At 35.2% G+C, this 14,042-nt stretch overlaps 1 protein-coding gene across 2 annotated transcripts; it reads left to right on the forward strand.

The window, feature by feature from the left end:
* The first annotated feature begins 1,542 nt into the window (after positions 1 to 1,542).
* Positions 1,543 to 12,149, forward strand: vrk1 (VRK serine/threonine kinase 1). 2 transcript variants are annotated; one of them, XM_066694363.1, is made up of 14 exons: positions 1,543 to 1,682; positions 2,357 to 2,516; positions 2,652 to 2,707; positions 2,876 to 2,945; positions 3,557 to 3,644; positions 4,202 to 4,310; positions 4,587 to 4,679; positions 5,371 to 5,503; positions 5,743 to 5,863; positions 6,012 to 6,070; positions 7,979 to 8,151; positions 10,681 to 10,792; positions 10,948 to 11,068; positions 11,870 to 12,149. In XM_066694363.1, exons 2-13 carry the CDS (start codon positions 2,357 to 2,359, stop codon positions 11,064 to 11,066), a joined length of 1,293 nt encoding a protein of 430 aa, XP_066550460.1. In that variant the 5' UTR covers positions 1,543 to 1,682; the 3' UTR covers positions 11,067 to 11,068; positions 11,870 to 12,149. The 2 variants fall into 2 exon arrangements, with proteins under 2 accessions (XP_066550460.1, XP_066550459.1); XM_066694362.1 differs by lacking the exon at positions 11,870 to 12,149 and having other exon boundaries at positions 10,948 to 11,257.
* Positions 12,150 to 14,042: the final 1,893 nt, after the last annotated feature.

The raw sequence follows: 14,042 nt of genomic DNA on the forward strand, positions 1-14,042 counted from the left end.
TTAAGTATGCATCTTATCTATTCAGCAGTGCAAAATGCTTCAACAGATAGTAACTCTCTGAGGACAGAGGCCGGTGTTGGAAACTGAAGTCCTTGTCTCTGTTCTACACTTTCATAAAGCTGATATAGGATACCAGGTCATTCATTATTTATGAGCCCGTCTTCTAACATGCATGTGAAATTCAATATTTCCATATCAAATAGCCAGATAAAAGAAACTAAAGCTAAGAAGGCATAAACTACATTTGCACAACACATCTTGTTTTAAAGGCTCTCTTTACTAAATGCTCTAAGTGTGCCCTGGGTATGCACTGTGGAGATTTCTGGAAATGAGTTCATAGGCTCCAAATACTAATTATTAATATGAAGACACAAACGAACTCTTCAAAGTATTGTTAATTACCCCTGCGGGTGCTGTGTAAGTATTGAATACATTATGTGCAATATGCTGATCACACATCAACAGGCCAAGAAAAAAGTTTCACTTGCACTCTTCTTTGACAGTGAATAAGAGGACCCGTCCATCAGGTAAAGTGGTCTTCCCACTCATTTCCCTGTCAAGTGTAGAAGTGCCTGGCACCTGCATGTTTAAAACACACATGTGTGATTCCATATGTATCATGAGAAGGGTTTTCCTTCTCTTGACAACAATCACTTTACAATCCCTTTACACCAAATTGTACACGTGGTAGGAACTTAAACACAAAAATAAATACATATATTATTATAATTATTATGAATTTGTAACCTAAAATTATTCAACTTCACCATTTTGAGAGAAGCATTCAAAAGTCAGTGTCCAATGTCATTTACAGAACCAGTTTTTCTGGCCACTGTATTCATCAGATACACCCCTTGTTTCAAGGATGTTCAAGAACAGGTTGTTTGATTTAAAAATGCTTCAGTTTAAGTAAAGTTATTTCCATGAACATATAATTATGGGTAAGGTTTCAAGCAGGTGTAGCTTTTATAACTCACGACTAAAACTAAAAAACACTTTGTTTACTTAATTGTATGCTATTAAATGATTATAATAAAACAATATTACAATACACACAACACATAACAATGTTACAATTGGTCCAGTACTGACGTAATAACGTACCGATTTACTGCATGGACTGATACTGAATCTCCCAAAGTACTTTTATGTTCGTTGTATATTGTCCGTGTGGAAAAATTAAAAATAAATAAATAAATGTCGGCTATCTGAAGCTTTTTTTGGTTATTACAGTGGATAATTTATATTTTTAAAAAAGTTATATTATTAATGTAAACTATAGGCTACCAACTCGACTGGGCTGTTAGACCCTCATTTGAAAATGCTCAAATGCATGTTCAGTAACAGTTTAATGCACCGGATTGTTCAACGACACTTTTTAGCTGTGTACACTTGTTTTTAAATATTGAATAACTTCAAACACGTCCCTGTTTATCTACGGTCTAAATCGTATACAATAAAGACTACAAATCCCAGAAGGCTTCACAGGAAATCCGGATATGCAGATTTCCTTTTCAAAACAGTTTCTGACCAATGGCGTACGTCGGTGTTGCTGTGTGTCTGCATAGGGACCCTGCTGGGAGAACAGTGCGGGAATTTCGGAGAGTGGGCATCGCTAAAGGGAAATAGCAAGACTAGAGAGGCACATTGCGCCAGAGAGTTTCTATTTGGTATATAACAAGGTAAACAAGGCCACGGTGCTCTTTTTGTTCTTTATAATGCTACTAAAATGCGGCAAAATAGGGACGCGGAAGTTGACCGAGCAGGAAATACTGCTGAATGATAGGCCGTGGACAAATGCGAAGTGAAACTTTGAATTAAAACGGCTTGCAACCTCATTATTGTAACAACGTCACCGATTTCAATCGCATATAATCAGACATGACGTCACGGCAATGTTGAGAATGTGTCCATTGTATTTGTTTTGACCGACATTCTGATTGTAGACTGCAAACTTGAGATCGGGGTGAATGAAATGATTACAGCGTTAGGTGTGTCTTAATAATGATGTAATGGTGCAGGCATAAAATAGCACTATCCTACAGACAAACCCAGGTCTAACATTTAAAGCAATAGCCCAATAATGCCCCTGCGTCACAGGGTATTGAGTACAGTGTTACTACAGTGGTCTGTGCAGATCCTTGGTAAAAACATTGTTACTGGAGAGCATTTGTATAATCACAGCAATGTCTTCAAATAATTATTTCCCCCCCATGTGTCATCTTTAAATCTTTAATAAGAAACTTAAAGACTCCACATTAAGTATTAAGCATGTAAACATAGATTCTTATAATGTGTTGTGAACTTGCTATTAAGTCTGTTATCTCTCTCTCTCTCCCTCTCCCATTTAAACCAGATGCCTCCAAAAAGCAAGGCACCCGCTAAAGGCAAAGGCCCTGCAAAGAGAAAGCTAGCAGAGCAGTTTCCTCCAGGGGAGATACTGACAGACACCGGGAAGAAGCAGTGGAAGCTGGGAGCCCCCATTGGACAAGGGGGCTTTGGGGTGCTTTATTTGGGTAACTTTAAATTCTTAAGCAGCAGTGTTTTTTCTTTCACTGGGGGATACTGGGTGTCCATACTTTATGATGTGTATATATATACTTCATTTTCAGTGCAAACTTGAAATCAGTGCTTTCTTTCTTCCCATTTAGCAAACGAAAGTGCATCCAAAACAGTTGGCAATGATGCACCTTATGTCATAAAAGTGGTAAGTCCAACGTGGATATTTCTAATTTTAAATTATATTTGATTACCCTTTTTTGTAGTTTTCCATTTTAAACCAAATAATGTATATGCTTAACATGTTGATTCTCACAAGACTTCAAAAGGATCTGCTTTGGTTAAAATATTTAAACTGCACCTTCATTTTGAAAAGGAACCGAGCGACAACGGACCACTGTTCTCTGAGCTGAAGTTCTACATGAGGGCTGCTAAACCAGATCTAAGTAAGTGTTGTGTGTGTTTTTAAGGATATGAACCTTATACAGCATTTCTTGTATTTTAAAGTAGTACATAGATTAAAACTTATAACTTTTGTTATGGAACTTCAGAAAAAACAATCACACTATAAAATGCCTTTGGTGTTTGGTTTGGCCCAAGGGCCATGGGGTTTGCATTTCATATATTAAAATCCTAGTGCAGGTCTCCCTTGACAATTAAGGTTTATATTACTAAGTAAGCTTCATATTTTATTCATTAAAATTTCATGTTGTTGGTAAATATTTGGCCCACTAGCAAGTTTGCTTGCAGTCATTCCTAACTTTGCCTCGGTGGAATTGTATTATTATTTTTATTATTATATGGAAAACCGCAAGTTGTATTTTGTTTTGTATACATCTTTAACTGATTCCCCACCTTTCACAGTTTCATTTAATTTAATTTACTGTTTACTCTCTGGAACTTCTATATGGTTTTCCATAGATTTTTCCCCCCCACAACATTACAAGTAGTTTTGTCGAGTACATTTTCCATAGGTATCTCAGTGATAAAGTTGAGTGCATATTTTAATTTTAATGTTGAGAATTTAAGTCTCATCTGTTTTCTCCCCTTAATTTAGTTCAGAGCTGGACCAAGTCACACAAGCTGAAGTACTTAGGAGTGCCAAAGTACTGGGGATCAGGTCTGCATGAGAAAGGAGGAAAGAGGTGAAAATTTTACTGCAGCATAAAACATTGTTCAGTTTGACACACTTTTAGAGTCTTAAACTGAAGTTCTGGTGGAAGACAACCCTAATCTGTATCTCACTTTACCAGCAATTGTTACTTTGCATCCCTTCTCCACCCCAAATACCGCTTTTTCAGCAGCTCCCTGGCTTATCCTACCTGGTGGGGGGTTTGATGGCCTTGTCCTCATAGCCAGCTTGTCATTAGTCAAGCCAGTCTTTGCCAAAATTTACCCTCGACTACATTAGACTACTGGGCTTGACCGGACGCCTGAAATTCAAATTAGTCTTTGCATCCTGATCAGTTTTCTGCATCTTCTGAAACGCCACACTCGCACTTTCATAATAACCATTTAATTATTTACTATAATATTAATGTAATATTCATAAAGCCGAATTATGTTTACACTTCTTAGTCACTATCTTGTAACCTTTTTGTTCATGATTTATTTATTTGGTTTCCTTCATCACGACAACCTGATTATTAATTCTAGAATTTCAAGCTGTTTTATAAGATCTATTTCATCTCCCCTGCTCTAGGTACAGGTTCATGGTAATGGACAGATTTGGTTCGGATCTGCAGAAAATGTTTGAAGAAAATGGGAAGCGCTTTCCCCGAAAAACAGTTCTGCAGCTCGGGCTGAGACTAGTGAGTTATTTATTTTAGACTTGCTTTAAATTAAGTTTTATGATTACCTGTTTGTTTACTCTATCAACCAGAGCTTATACAGTTAGTGTTTCTGTTTCTAATGATAGGTTGATTGTAAATTAAGTTTGTTGGTGTGTAGACTGTAGTTCGCTCCAGGTCTGAACACACCATCCTTGTTTTTCAAATCCTAATTTAGTGCAACTGCTTATTACTAATGACAGCCCATTCATTCATGCCGGGGTAAAACTGTAAAGCACTTTTCTTCTGTTTCGCTAGCTTGACATTCTCGAATATATCCACGAACACGAGTACGTGCATGCCGACATCAAAGCCTCTAATCTTCTCCTTAGTCACAAGAATCCCAATCAGGTCAGTGTCTTGCCATTGAATATTTATCTGAGCATTTGTAATTGTTTGATCTTATCGGAGGAAAAAAAAAAAAACAGGGCAGTAATGGAATACTACATGTTTTTTTTTTTTTTTTAAGTAGAAATTAATATTTTAATTTGGTGTTTAAGCATGAGAAATGCATTTTTATTTTTTTACATTTATCTTTAAACGTGCTTATGTAAAATGAAACATTTGTAATACAAGGACAGATACTGTACTAATGAAATTCTCTGATTCATATGCCTTCCTCTTTTTTTCACATGCCATGCTGTTTTCCTTGTTGCAAAATGAGTGAAAATATAACTGTAAAAACTGTTCAAAGCAGTTGGGGGTGGTGTATTTAATTTGATAATTAATAATGTAACAATAGCTTATTATTAAAGTGCTATTTTTACATTACTATTTAAACAGCCACCTCTAGGGAGTGTTGAGTTCTGTTGCAGTTATTGGCTTGAGTTATTTAAATGTACATTTGACTTAAGCTGTTTCCTTGTCCTATTATTTAACACTTTTAATTCTAAACATATTTTGTGTCTACACTAATTTTCTCCTCATTTTATCTCCATAGCTAGAATGTATTTATGTATACACTAATTTGTGTGTTTGTATAATATATTATTATTATTATTATTATTACACATTTTAACTCATTTTAATTTCACAAACTCAGGTTTACTTAGTAGATTATGGACTGGCCTATAGGTACTCTCCAGAGGGTGTAATGAAGGACTACAAAGAAGATCCAAAGAGATGCCATGATGGGACCATTGAGTTTACCAGCATTGATGCACACAAGGGAGTATGTAAGTGAACCACTCTTCAAAGTTTAATTAAACAAAGAGTACTTTAATGTTGAAACTTTATTCTAGTTTATTATTCCCCGTGAACAAGTGTGCAGCAGCTACAGAAATACAGAAGAGTTCTCAATTGGATAAATTAAAATGGATTTACAGCGTACCAGCATTTGCCTGGAAGTATTTTAAGAAAGTGTGCCCAGTGTGAGTGTGATATATTTCCACAGTGCAACTCTTTTCTTTTCTAGCTCCATCTCGACGAGGAGACTTGGAGATCCTGTGGTACTGTATGGTCCAGTGGCTGTGTGGATGCTTGCCATGGGAAGACAAACTCCAAGACCCCAACTATGTCAGAGATTCAAAGATCAAGTAAGAGTTGTGTATATGGTGTTAACAATGAAAATAGTACTCAAGAAAGGTCCAACTCTTGTTTGCCTGTCTTCTTTGTAGCCAAAAATATCAGTGATCTCAAAACCTCATTTAAGAATTTGATATTAATTTCTGTAATTGGGTTTAGGTGCAGGGAGAACATCTCGGATTGTTTGTCCAAGTGTTTCTCTTCTAATGATAAGCCAGGTGAGAGCAAAACATTTATATTTTAATTGTATTACTGTATCCATTGATCTCCATATTATGAATAGATATTAATTATATAATTATATGAAAGCTACACATTGTTTAAAAGTTAACTATTAAGTTCTTCGCATTCTATTGTAATGTTACCCAGCATTTTCTTTTTGTTTAGCGTATTGCAGGCTGTGTACTTATGTTAATATATATGCAATTGTAGACTTGTAACTAAGTACACATTCTGCCATACAGTTCAAGTTAATTATTTTAAAGCTATGTGACTGGAAAGTCTAGAATGTAGAGCTGGCCTCTTAGATGTGTTTTTTTTTTTTTTTTTTTTTTAAGCACAACAACTGCAGTTTGTCCTACTTTATCCGTGTTTTCATTTCATTAATTGCTCTCATGTTTGACTTGAGATACTTCACTGTTGTGGAGATTAGTAATACGCACGCTACTGATGACTGTATCTGGTATTTATAATTAACTGTGTACATGTAGCATTTTTCTTTTAATTTTTAATATAAAATGCAGCGAGGGTTGCACTGAAGTTTTTAGTGTCAAAGTATTTAATTTCAGATGAGAGAAACCAAAGTGACAAATCCTAATCTTAAAAATGGCCTCGACAACTGTCCAGTGAGGCTACTTTTAAGCTTTCTGCTGACAACAAAGGCCCTCCAACACGCTTAATTTGATAATGTTAACTAGAGCATGTTTGTCTATTTACAATCCAAGTGGTAATTGAATTGAAACGCTTCCTAATGTCATACATAACCAGTGTGGAGAGCTTGTTCTTCATATAACGAGCAGCAACCTGTTGATTTGGGATAATGAGATCTAATTTATTGAGCGAATACTAATTTTTACAAAACTTTTCACTTAAACTTTTCAGAGAATGTAAAACTGTTGTATAGTTTCACTCCTATATTGAAATGCAAATGGATAGGGAGCCAGGCTGCTTTATGTTATAAAATGACTGTAAAACTCCACCAAATTTGCTCGAGTTTTTGTGTGAATTGGTTTTATGCTCTTCAGAGAATTTTCTGCAATACAAAAATTCATCAAACAAACATCTCGTCTGTATTGGAAGGTCAGTTATGTAGACTATATAGATATATTAAATGAAATGCATGTTGTCACCTAACTTAAATAAAGCCTTCATTGTTTAGTTGAACATCATTCCTAAGTCACCTCAGGGGTAACTGAAACTCATTCAAACTGTGAAGTTGACCATTTCAGCATGACTTTCCAGCATTGACTATAGTTTTGAAAACCTAAAATTGAAATTAACCTTCTCATTTTCTGAAAAGTTTTCTCGACATGCTAATACCATTTTTTTTTTAAACGTCACCGATGTGTATTGAAATGTGTTACAGCAACACAGTCGGTTTAAATCTGAATAAAATCGCAAAATGCATTGAAAGTAAAAGCAAAGAAGTTTTTTTTTTTAGTGCAGTAGTCAAGTATTTGAATCCTTATTGAATCAATGTGTTTTTTAAGCTTTGTGACAGCAGAGCAAAGGAATGAGAAATCTTTCTTCAGGCTGTTGTCTTGTCTGTTTATTGGTCATCATAACAATTGGATAATGACATACAGCATTATTATTACTGCGATCATAACTAATTTTGATTGGCGAGATTGTTAGTACTCTGATGGTAAACAACAATTTCAGATTAGCAAAGTATATGAAAGACTGCATTAACAGCTCTGGTTCAGACTGTCTGTCTTGTGTTATAACTGCACTTTTCAAAGTGTCAGATCTTTTGAAGTGCCTCGGGTACAAACGAACAAATATGTTTTTCCTAATTTCTTAAGAACGATGACGACTGTGGCTCTAATCAGTGTGATAGGATTTTATGTAGGATTTTGTTTTCGGTGAATGTCTTGCAACATTTTAACTTCTACTTTGTAAATCAGAGGAACTGGTGAAGTTCATGGAAGAAGTGAAGCCCCTGTCGTACGATGACAAGCCGCCCTATCAGAAGCTGCGAACCATTCTCCAGGCGGGACTGAAATCCATTGGTGCTGCCGACGATGACAAACTGGACTTCTCCCAGCCATTGAATGGAGCCGCTGCATCACCAGTGAAGGTTAGACGTTCGTTACAAAATTCCACTCCTAAAGGTGTGTGACTTCTTTAACTGCTGAGAATAGTAGAATGCCTCTGTGTCATACGGTTTAGTGTTCATTAATCTTATTATATGCTTAACCTGAGGAAAGTGGATTGAAAATTCGAAGCATCTGCTAAATTTACCTGTTCAAAATAGGGTACGGCCATATTGAGTTTAAATTCAACTAACATGTAAACAGAAGAACAGTGACCAATCCCCACTACACACCCTGGCCCAACTTTTAAAACCCCGAATCTCCCCTCCGTTTAATTTGATCAAACGTAGGCCTGTTTGTCACATTGTTCTTGTACATGTTTTCTTTGTGTGTATTGCATAATTAATCCTCAAAGCCAAATTATGATTTACAAAGTGGAGGTGTTTCATTTGAATTTACCCTGAGGGAATTTTAGGTCTGTGTGGAAAGATATCTTCTCCAGTCTCTCATGAGATTACACTCGGCATCCTTCAGGGGTCACTTTTATAGGATTTGCATAACAGTTTTCTATTTTTATAAATGTATTTATTAAAAATAAATCTCCTAATCAGTTCAACCTCATTAAGACATTTCTTTGCAACATTAGTGTGTTTTCTGGGTTGTTTTTAAGTGATTGGGTTTTTTTGCGTTTTTTCAAATGCATTAACGTTTATCATTTAAATGGATGTGCAGATTATTAAATTAAGTGAACATGTAAGGTGATATAGAATAATATGAACACTATTTTAAGGTTCTATACATACAATCTATAGTGTGATTCTTTGTCTGAAGTTAATCAAACTTGTAGCTACACAGGGAAGTTGATAATTAATAGGAATTAATTAAAGGTCATGGAGTTAAGTTAAAAGTTCAAAAGTACTCGCACTGAATAAATAAGGAAAGACAAAAAATAATTTAATACATTTACAGGAGGTAAAGTTTTGCAAAAAAAAAAAAGTGTCCTTTCATTTTTACTAAGAGAAGTGCACGAAGCACACGATATTTGTTTGTTTCTGCTTAAATTTGTAATGGTGCTATAATAAGGATGTTTTTAATTAGCCTTGTGAAACACATTTCCATAGTTTTTGATCAAATATCAGTGGACAATTTAGTTAAGCACACCTTAGCCTTTTGCTACAAAGACCATGGCAACATGTTAATTTTAACGGTACATAAGGAATTGGTTCGAAGCAGATTAATCCATCACAACTTCATAACCGGAGTAATTTTAATTTTATAGTGTTGATAGAGTTCCAAAGATGCTTAGCATTCAGCTAGGATTGAAATTGATCACATTATGTACCATAACAAACGAAGGAACATTTCCGTGCCAATTAGGGAGAAATTTGAGTTTTTGCCACAACTTGAAATATTTTCTTCTACTTAATCAGTTTAAATTGGAATATTGATGAAGTAGTGATGGGGTTGTTTTTTTGCCAAGATAGTCGCATTATTTTATTTAATAATAAACAATAAATTAAATATTCAGAGCAACATATTCCTTATTATAAACCAGTCGTTCCAGCCAAAACTCAAATGTGTAAAATACCAGTTCAAACTGGCTTTGAAATGACCGATGACCACTTATGAACATCAAGACCGATTTCCAATCCATCTTCGCTCTATAGAAAAACAAATCATAACGCTGTCTATTAATAAACTCCAGTAACAAAGGTGTTGTCTAGTTTTTCTCCACTTTAATTTTCAGGGAAATGTGAAGTGTCTGTGTTTATTCTGTGTTAATGTATCACAAATTTGCTGACATGGTAACCTTGGAGTCTGAGCTGGCTGATAATCACGCCACTGTGCTGCGGCAGGGAAGACGGACATAATGCACCTCTTCAATGCAGTTTGCATATGGAAGTTTCCACCAGGGAGCTGGCCTGTGCCAGCTGAGGGTTACCTGCCCACTGCAGTTATTGTATGTAATTATCGAGCCAATCTGTTCAGCTCAGCAGGGTCTAGATGGTAATCATGAGGCAGCAATTGGCAAAATGGAAAAGAGTACAATGATAGTTCAAGTCAGAAAAAAAGTGTTCATTATAGTGATCTCCTCGCAAGAGACAGGGTTTGATTGCTGTCTTTAAGTGCATCTTCATTGTCACCTAAGTTAAGATATTTTCAAAGCAAAGAATGGATTTCTATTTTACTGTTGTTTGAGAAACAAAACATGTCGACGTACATTGTATTGGTTTGTTTGTTTTTTGTCAAACCGTATGCTGAACACATAATTCATTAGTACAGTTTTTTATTGTTAATTTTTATTTTTTTAGAATATTTTTTAGGACATGGATGACTAATTTCATGCTGCAAGCTGCATGCTAGTGTGTATAACAGGCCAGATGTGTTCATTACCTGCCTTGCTCAGTAATAGTTTGTTCACCACATATTTTTCTTGTCAAGTAATTTTGGTTTTAAGCTGAAAGTTGACATTTGAAATGAATGTTTATTGTACAAATGTTAGCCTTCCTTTGAAGGTAAGTTTAAAAAATGAAAAAGGAATGTAATTTTGTTTGTGTGTGTTTTGTCTTTAGAAGACCACCAAAAGAAAGAAGGTGGAGCAAAGAGTCAATTCTGATGAGGAGGAGGAGGAAGAGGAGGACGTTGTTCCCGCAAAGAAAAAGACAAGTTCCCCGGCGAAAAAAGGTGAGCACTTGCTGTTTGAAGGTACAAATTAATCATTGTGTGTGTGTGTTTGCATAGTGCGCTGTAAAGAAAACTGTTAATTATAAAATAGGGGCATAATTAAATCTCTAGCTGCCTGTGTATGAATTGTTTTCATATCTATTTTAACAACGTAGGTGTAAATGGCTTGAAAAAAAAGGCTGCTCCCAAAAAGAAGCTGGTGGACACGAGCACCCAGACGTCCCCGCACACGGCGCCGGCAAGAGGGCGAGGGCGGCCCAAGAAGACCGCCTGAGGGCAGATACTTTCATTTCCTGACCTTGATGCCTTGTTACAATTTTTTGTCTTTTTATGCTTGATTGATCCACTTTGCTTCACCCCTTAGGAAATATTGTTTAGAATTGGGGGTGGGGGGTCTTTTTTGTGTTCTGATGTGTTGTTTTTAAAAACTTAAACCTTTCTTAAATAAATACTGGGAAACATTGATCATACTTGTTCATTTCATATCATGCAAACTATCAAGAGATAGAAACAAAAATATATCAGCCTAAGGGTCATAGGTTTAGTGACACAGAAGTGCAAGCAAAGGGACATTTTTACTGAAGATGTTCACTGTATTACTGCCTTTTTGTTTTGCATGAAAGCAGTCATGAATTCTTATTTCCTCGTGTCTCAGAGATGCAAGCCGGTCCTTTGATACCGGTGTTGAAGCAGGCGAGTGTAGTGCACAGGGTCTGTTTTGTGGTTTGTTGCTGCTTCCCACTATTTGATCAAAAGTAGACAATGGGATGCTTGCCGTTTTCCTTTCATACTATTCAAATGATTTGTACCTGGATCTTCACCCACTGCTTTCTGTGTTTCCTCTTTTGAAATAAATGTCAAAACATCATTAAAAACCAAAGACAATGCAGTGACATGTGTAATGAGATGCTACCTACATTTTAATACTGTGACTTCATACATTAACCTTAGATTATTATTAAAAAAAAAAAAAAACAGATCTTTGCCACACCGTACTAATAAAATAGAGTAAAAACATTTTACTTTCAACCCTTTATTTTCATTGTCAGCTAAACAGTTGCTTTCTCGTGTTCACAGAGATTCCAGTGATCTGAATCTATCTTGGCGGATTCCAGTTTGCCTGCGCGTTTGACACTGCATTGAACTACCCCGACAGCTCGTGCCAAATTCTTCTGTGTTTGCAGATTCCATCCACCGAAAAATAATTAAAACCGATGTGCAGAACTGAAATTAACTGACATAATTTGTAAAAGCATTAGGAATTATAACGGTTTGTCAAATTTCCACATCTGAATCTGACATTGCAATATCCAGGGTCATAATAAAAATATATATATATATATAAATCTTAAGAGACTAGTGAATTACTGTCCTTTTTAATGTTCTAATTGCAGTGTGTGTGTGTGTGTGTGTGTATGTATCTGTATATTTATTTATATATATATATATATATATATATATATATATATAAATATACAGATGTAGGTACTTAGTTTTGTTTTCTCAAACCCTGGTCTTCTTGTTAGCTTATGTTTCTTAACCAGCATTAGAACATCAAATAGGATTTATCTATATGTGGGATTGACATTTCGTTTGCAGCCCATGAAAGTTTTCGTAACATGCTTTTGTCAAATACTCGTATTATCCAGAACCTCTGAAGTGCTACATGAAGGGGCAGTTTTTGCTTTCATGTATTATTTCAAACTGAAATAGATTTTTAAACACATTATTGTTGTGCAGATCATTACAACAGTGAAAGTTATCACAATATGCTTTTCTCTCCTGCCCTTGACCTGTAAGTCCATAGAGCATATATCTTCAGCTGCTTATTCCCAGCAGGTGGCAGTAGTACCCAATGATTGCCACAGGGGTATGACACTTAAACACAACACTTCCACCTGTTTCATCTCCATTTTTGTTTATGAATTGTGTCCGTTGATCAACCAATATTATTTCCTCCCGCAATTATAGACTTGCCTGTGCATCTAAATTGGCTCTAAACGAGCAAGCAGTTATTTAAAATGAATAGCCACCTTTTAGACCTGAAGTTATTTTTCAGGGATCTCAAACATGTGATTCTGGGGTAATTAAATATTGTTGATTTGAGAAAATAAAAAGGTCAGTATTCCCGTATGTTTTTGAAAGTTCTACTCGTAGGGAATAATCACAGATATATTTTTATTTTACAGTTAATAAGAATAATGCTATATCTGCTCTTGCTATTTCTCTGAGAGCAGTGAGTGATTCAGGTGCATGGTTGCAAAATTATTACAGGTTTTTGCTCAGCAAGGCAAAGTGAAAATGCACTCTTGGGAACGTGGAAATATTTTTTGAATAGGAAAGGCAGTAAACAATAGCTGGCAGGGAGGAGTGAGGCAAAAGAGTAAATTAATTTTAAATGCTTTTTAATATATCTTAAAAAAAATGTTATTTTAGGAAAAGTATGAATGTACATGTATGCACCATTTAATTAAATCGTATAATTGTTTTTGGACAAATCCAAACAAACAAAAAAAATACTTGAACTCTACCTTGTGTGTCTACACTACAAGATGCACATTTATTTATATGTAAACATTTCCCAAATCTTAAGTCTGAGAGTTCATTAACACTATATTCAGACAGCCAAGATTTGAAATACTTTAGCAATCACAAAATGTATATAATTAATGAGGTGCTTAACGTTCAAGTTTACACATTTAACTGTTCAGTTGCATGAGTGGGTATGACAAAGTATAGGACTTGTTTCATTTTAAAATTATTTGTGGAAATTGTCTTTGTTTTCTAACATAACTAAACTAAAAAATCGACACTAATCATGTCAGAATGAATGAGCAAAACTATTATTGCTATTGTTTACTTGAGTTGTGTTTAATATCTGGCGAGTTTAAGTAAAGTGAGTATAAATAACTTGATTACTCTAACCATATTTAATGAAACAATAAACTAATTGTTACATTTTAATGGCATATTCACATGTACTGCTATGAAGTAGATTCAATTAATTGTTCTTTCAGAGGGGTTAAAATCCTGCAATAGCTGATAGAAAAATTGCTATCTTCACATTTAGACAGCTAACCTAGGGAAGTACTATCACTTAAGACTATATATATGGAAAAAACAATGGGATTCATTATAAAAATGACATGGATGTATTATACTGTTTTACAGCTTATTTTAGACGTGCATACAGGAGAATTAGGACAAGAATATCAAAACAAAAGTGAACTCTCAGATTTCAGAGACCTTA

Source organism: Amia ocellicauda, chromosome 21, assembly GCF_036373705.1.
Source record: "Amia ocellicauda isolate fAmiCal2 chromosome 21, fAmiCal2.hap1, whole genome shotgun sequence".
NCBI classification, from domain to species: domain Eukaryota; kingdom Metazoa; phylum Chordata; class Actinopteri; order Amiiformes; family Amiidae; genus Amia; species Amia ocellicauda.

What these genes read in the sequence shown, in the direction of transcription:
- vrk1 (XM_066694363.1), top strand. Translation starts at nt 2,357, where the DNA reads ATGCCTCCAAAAAGCAAGGCACCCGCTAAAGGCAAAGGCCCTGCAAAG. An exon ending in TGATGCACACAAGGGAGTAT is followed by an intron (nt 5,504 to 5,742) that starts GTAAGTGAACCA and finishes TTTCTTTTCTAG; the next exon opens with CTCCATCTCGACGAGGAGAC. An exon ending in CTCTTCTAATGATAAGCCAG is followed by an intron (nt 6,071 to 7,978) that starts GTGAGAGCAAAA and finishes TTTGTAAATCAG; the next exon opens with AGGAACTGGTGAAGTTCATG.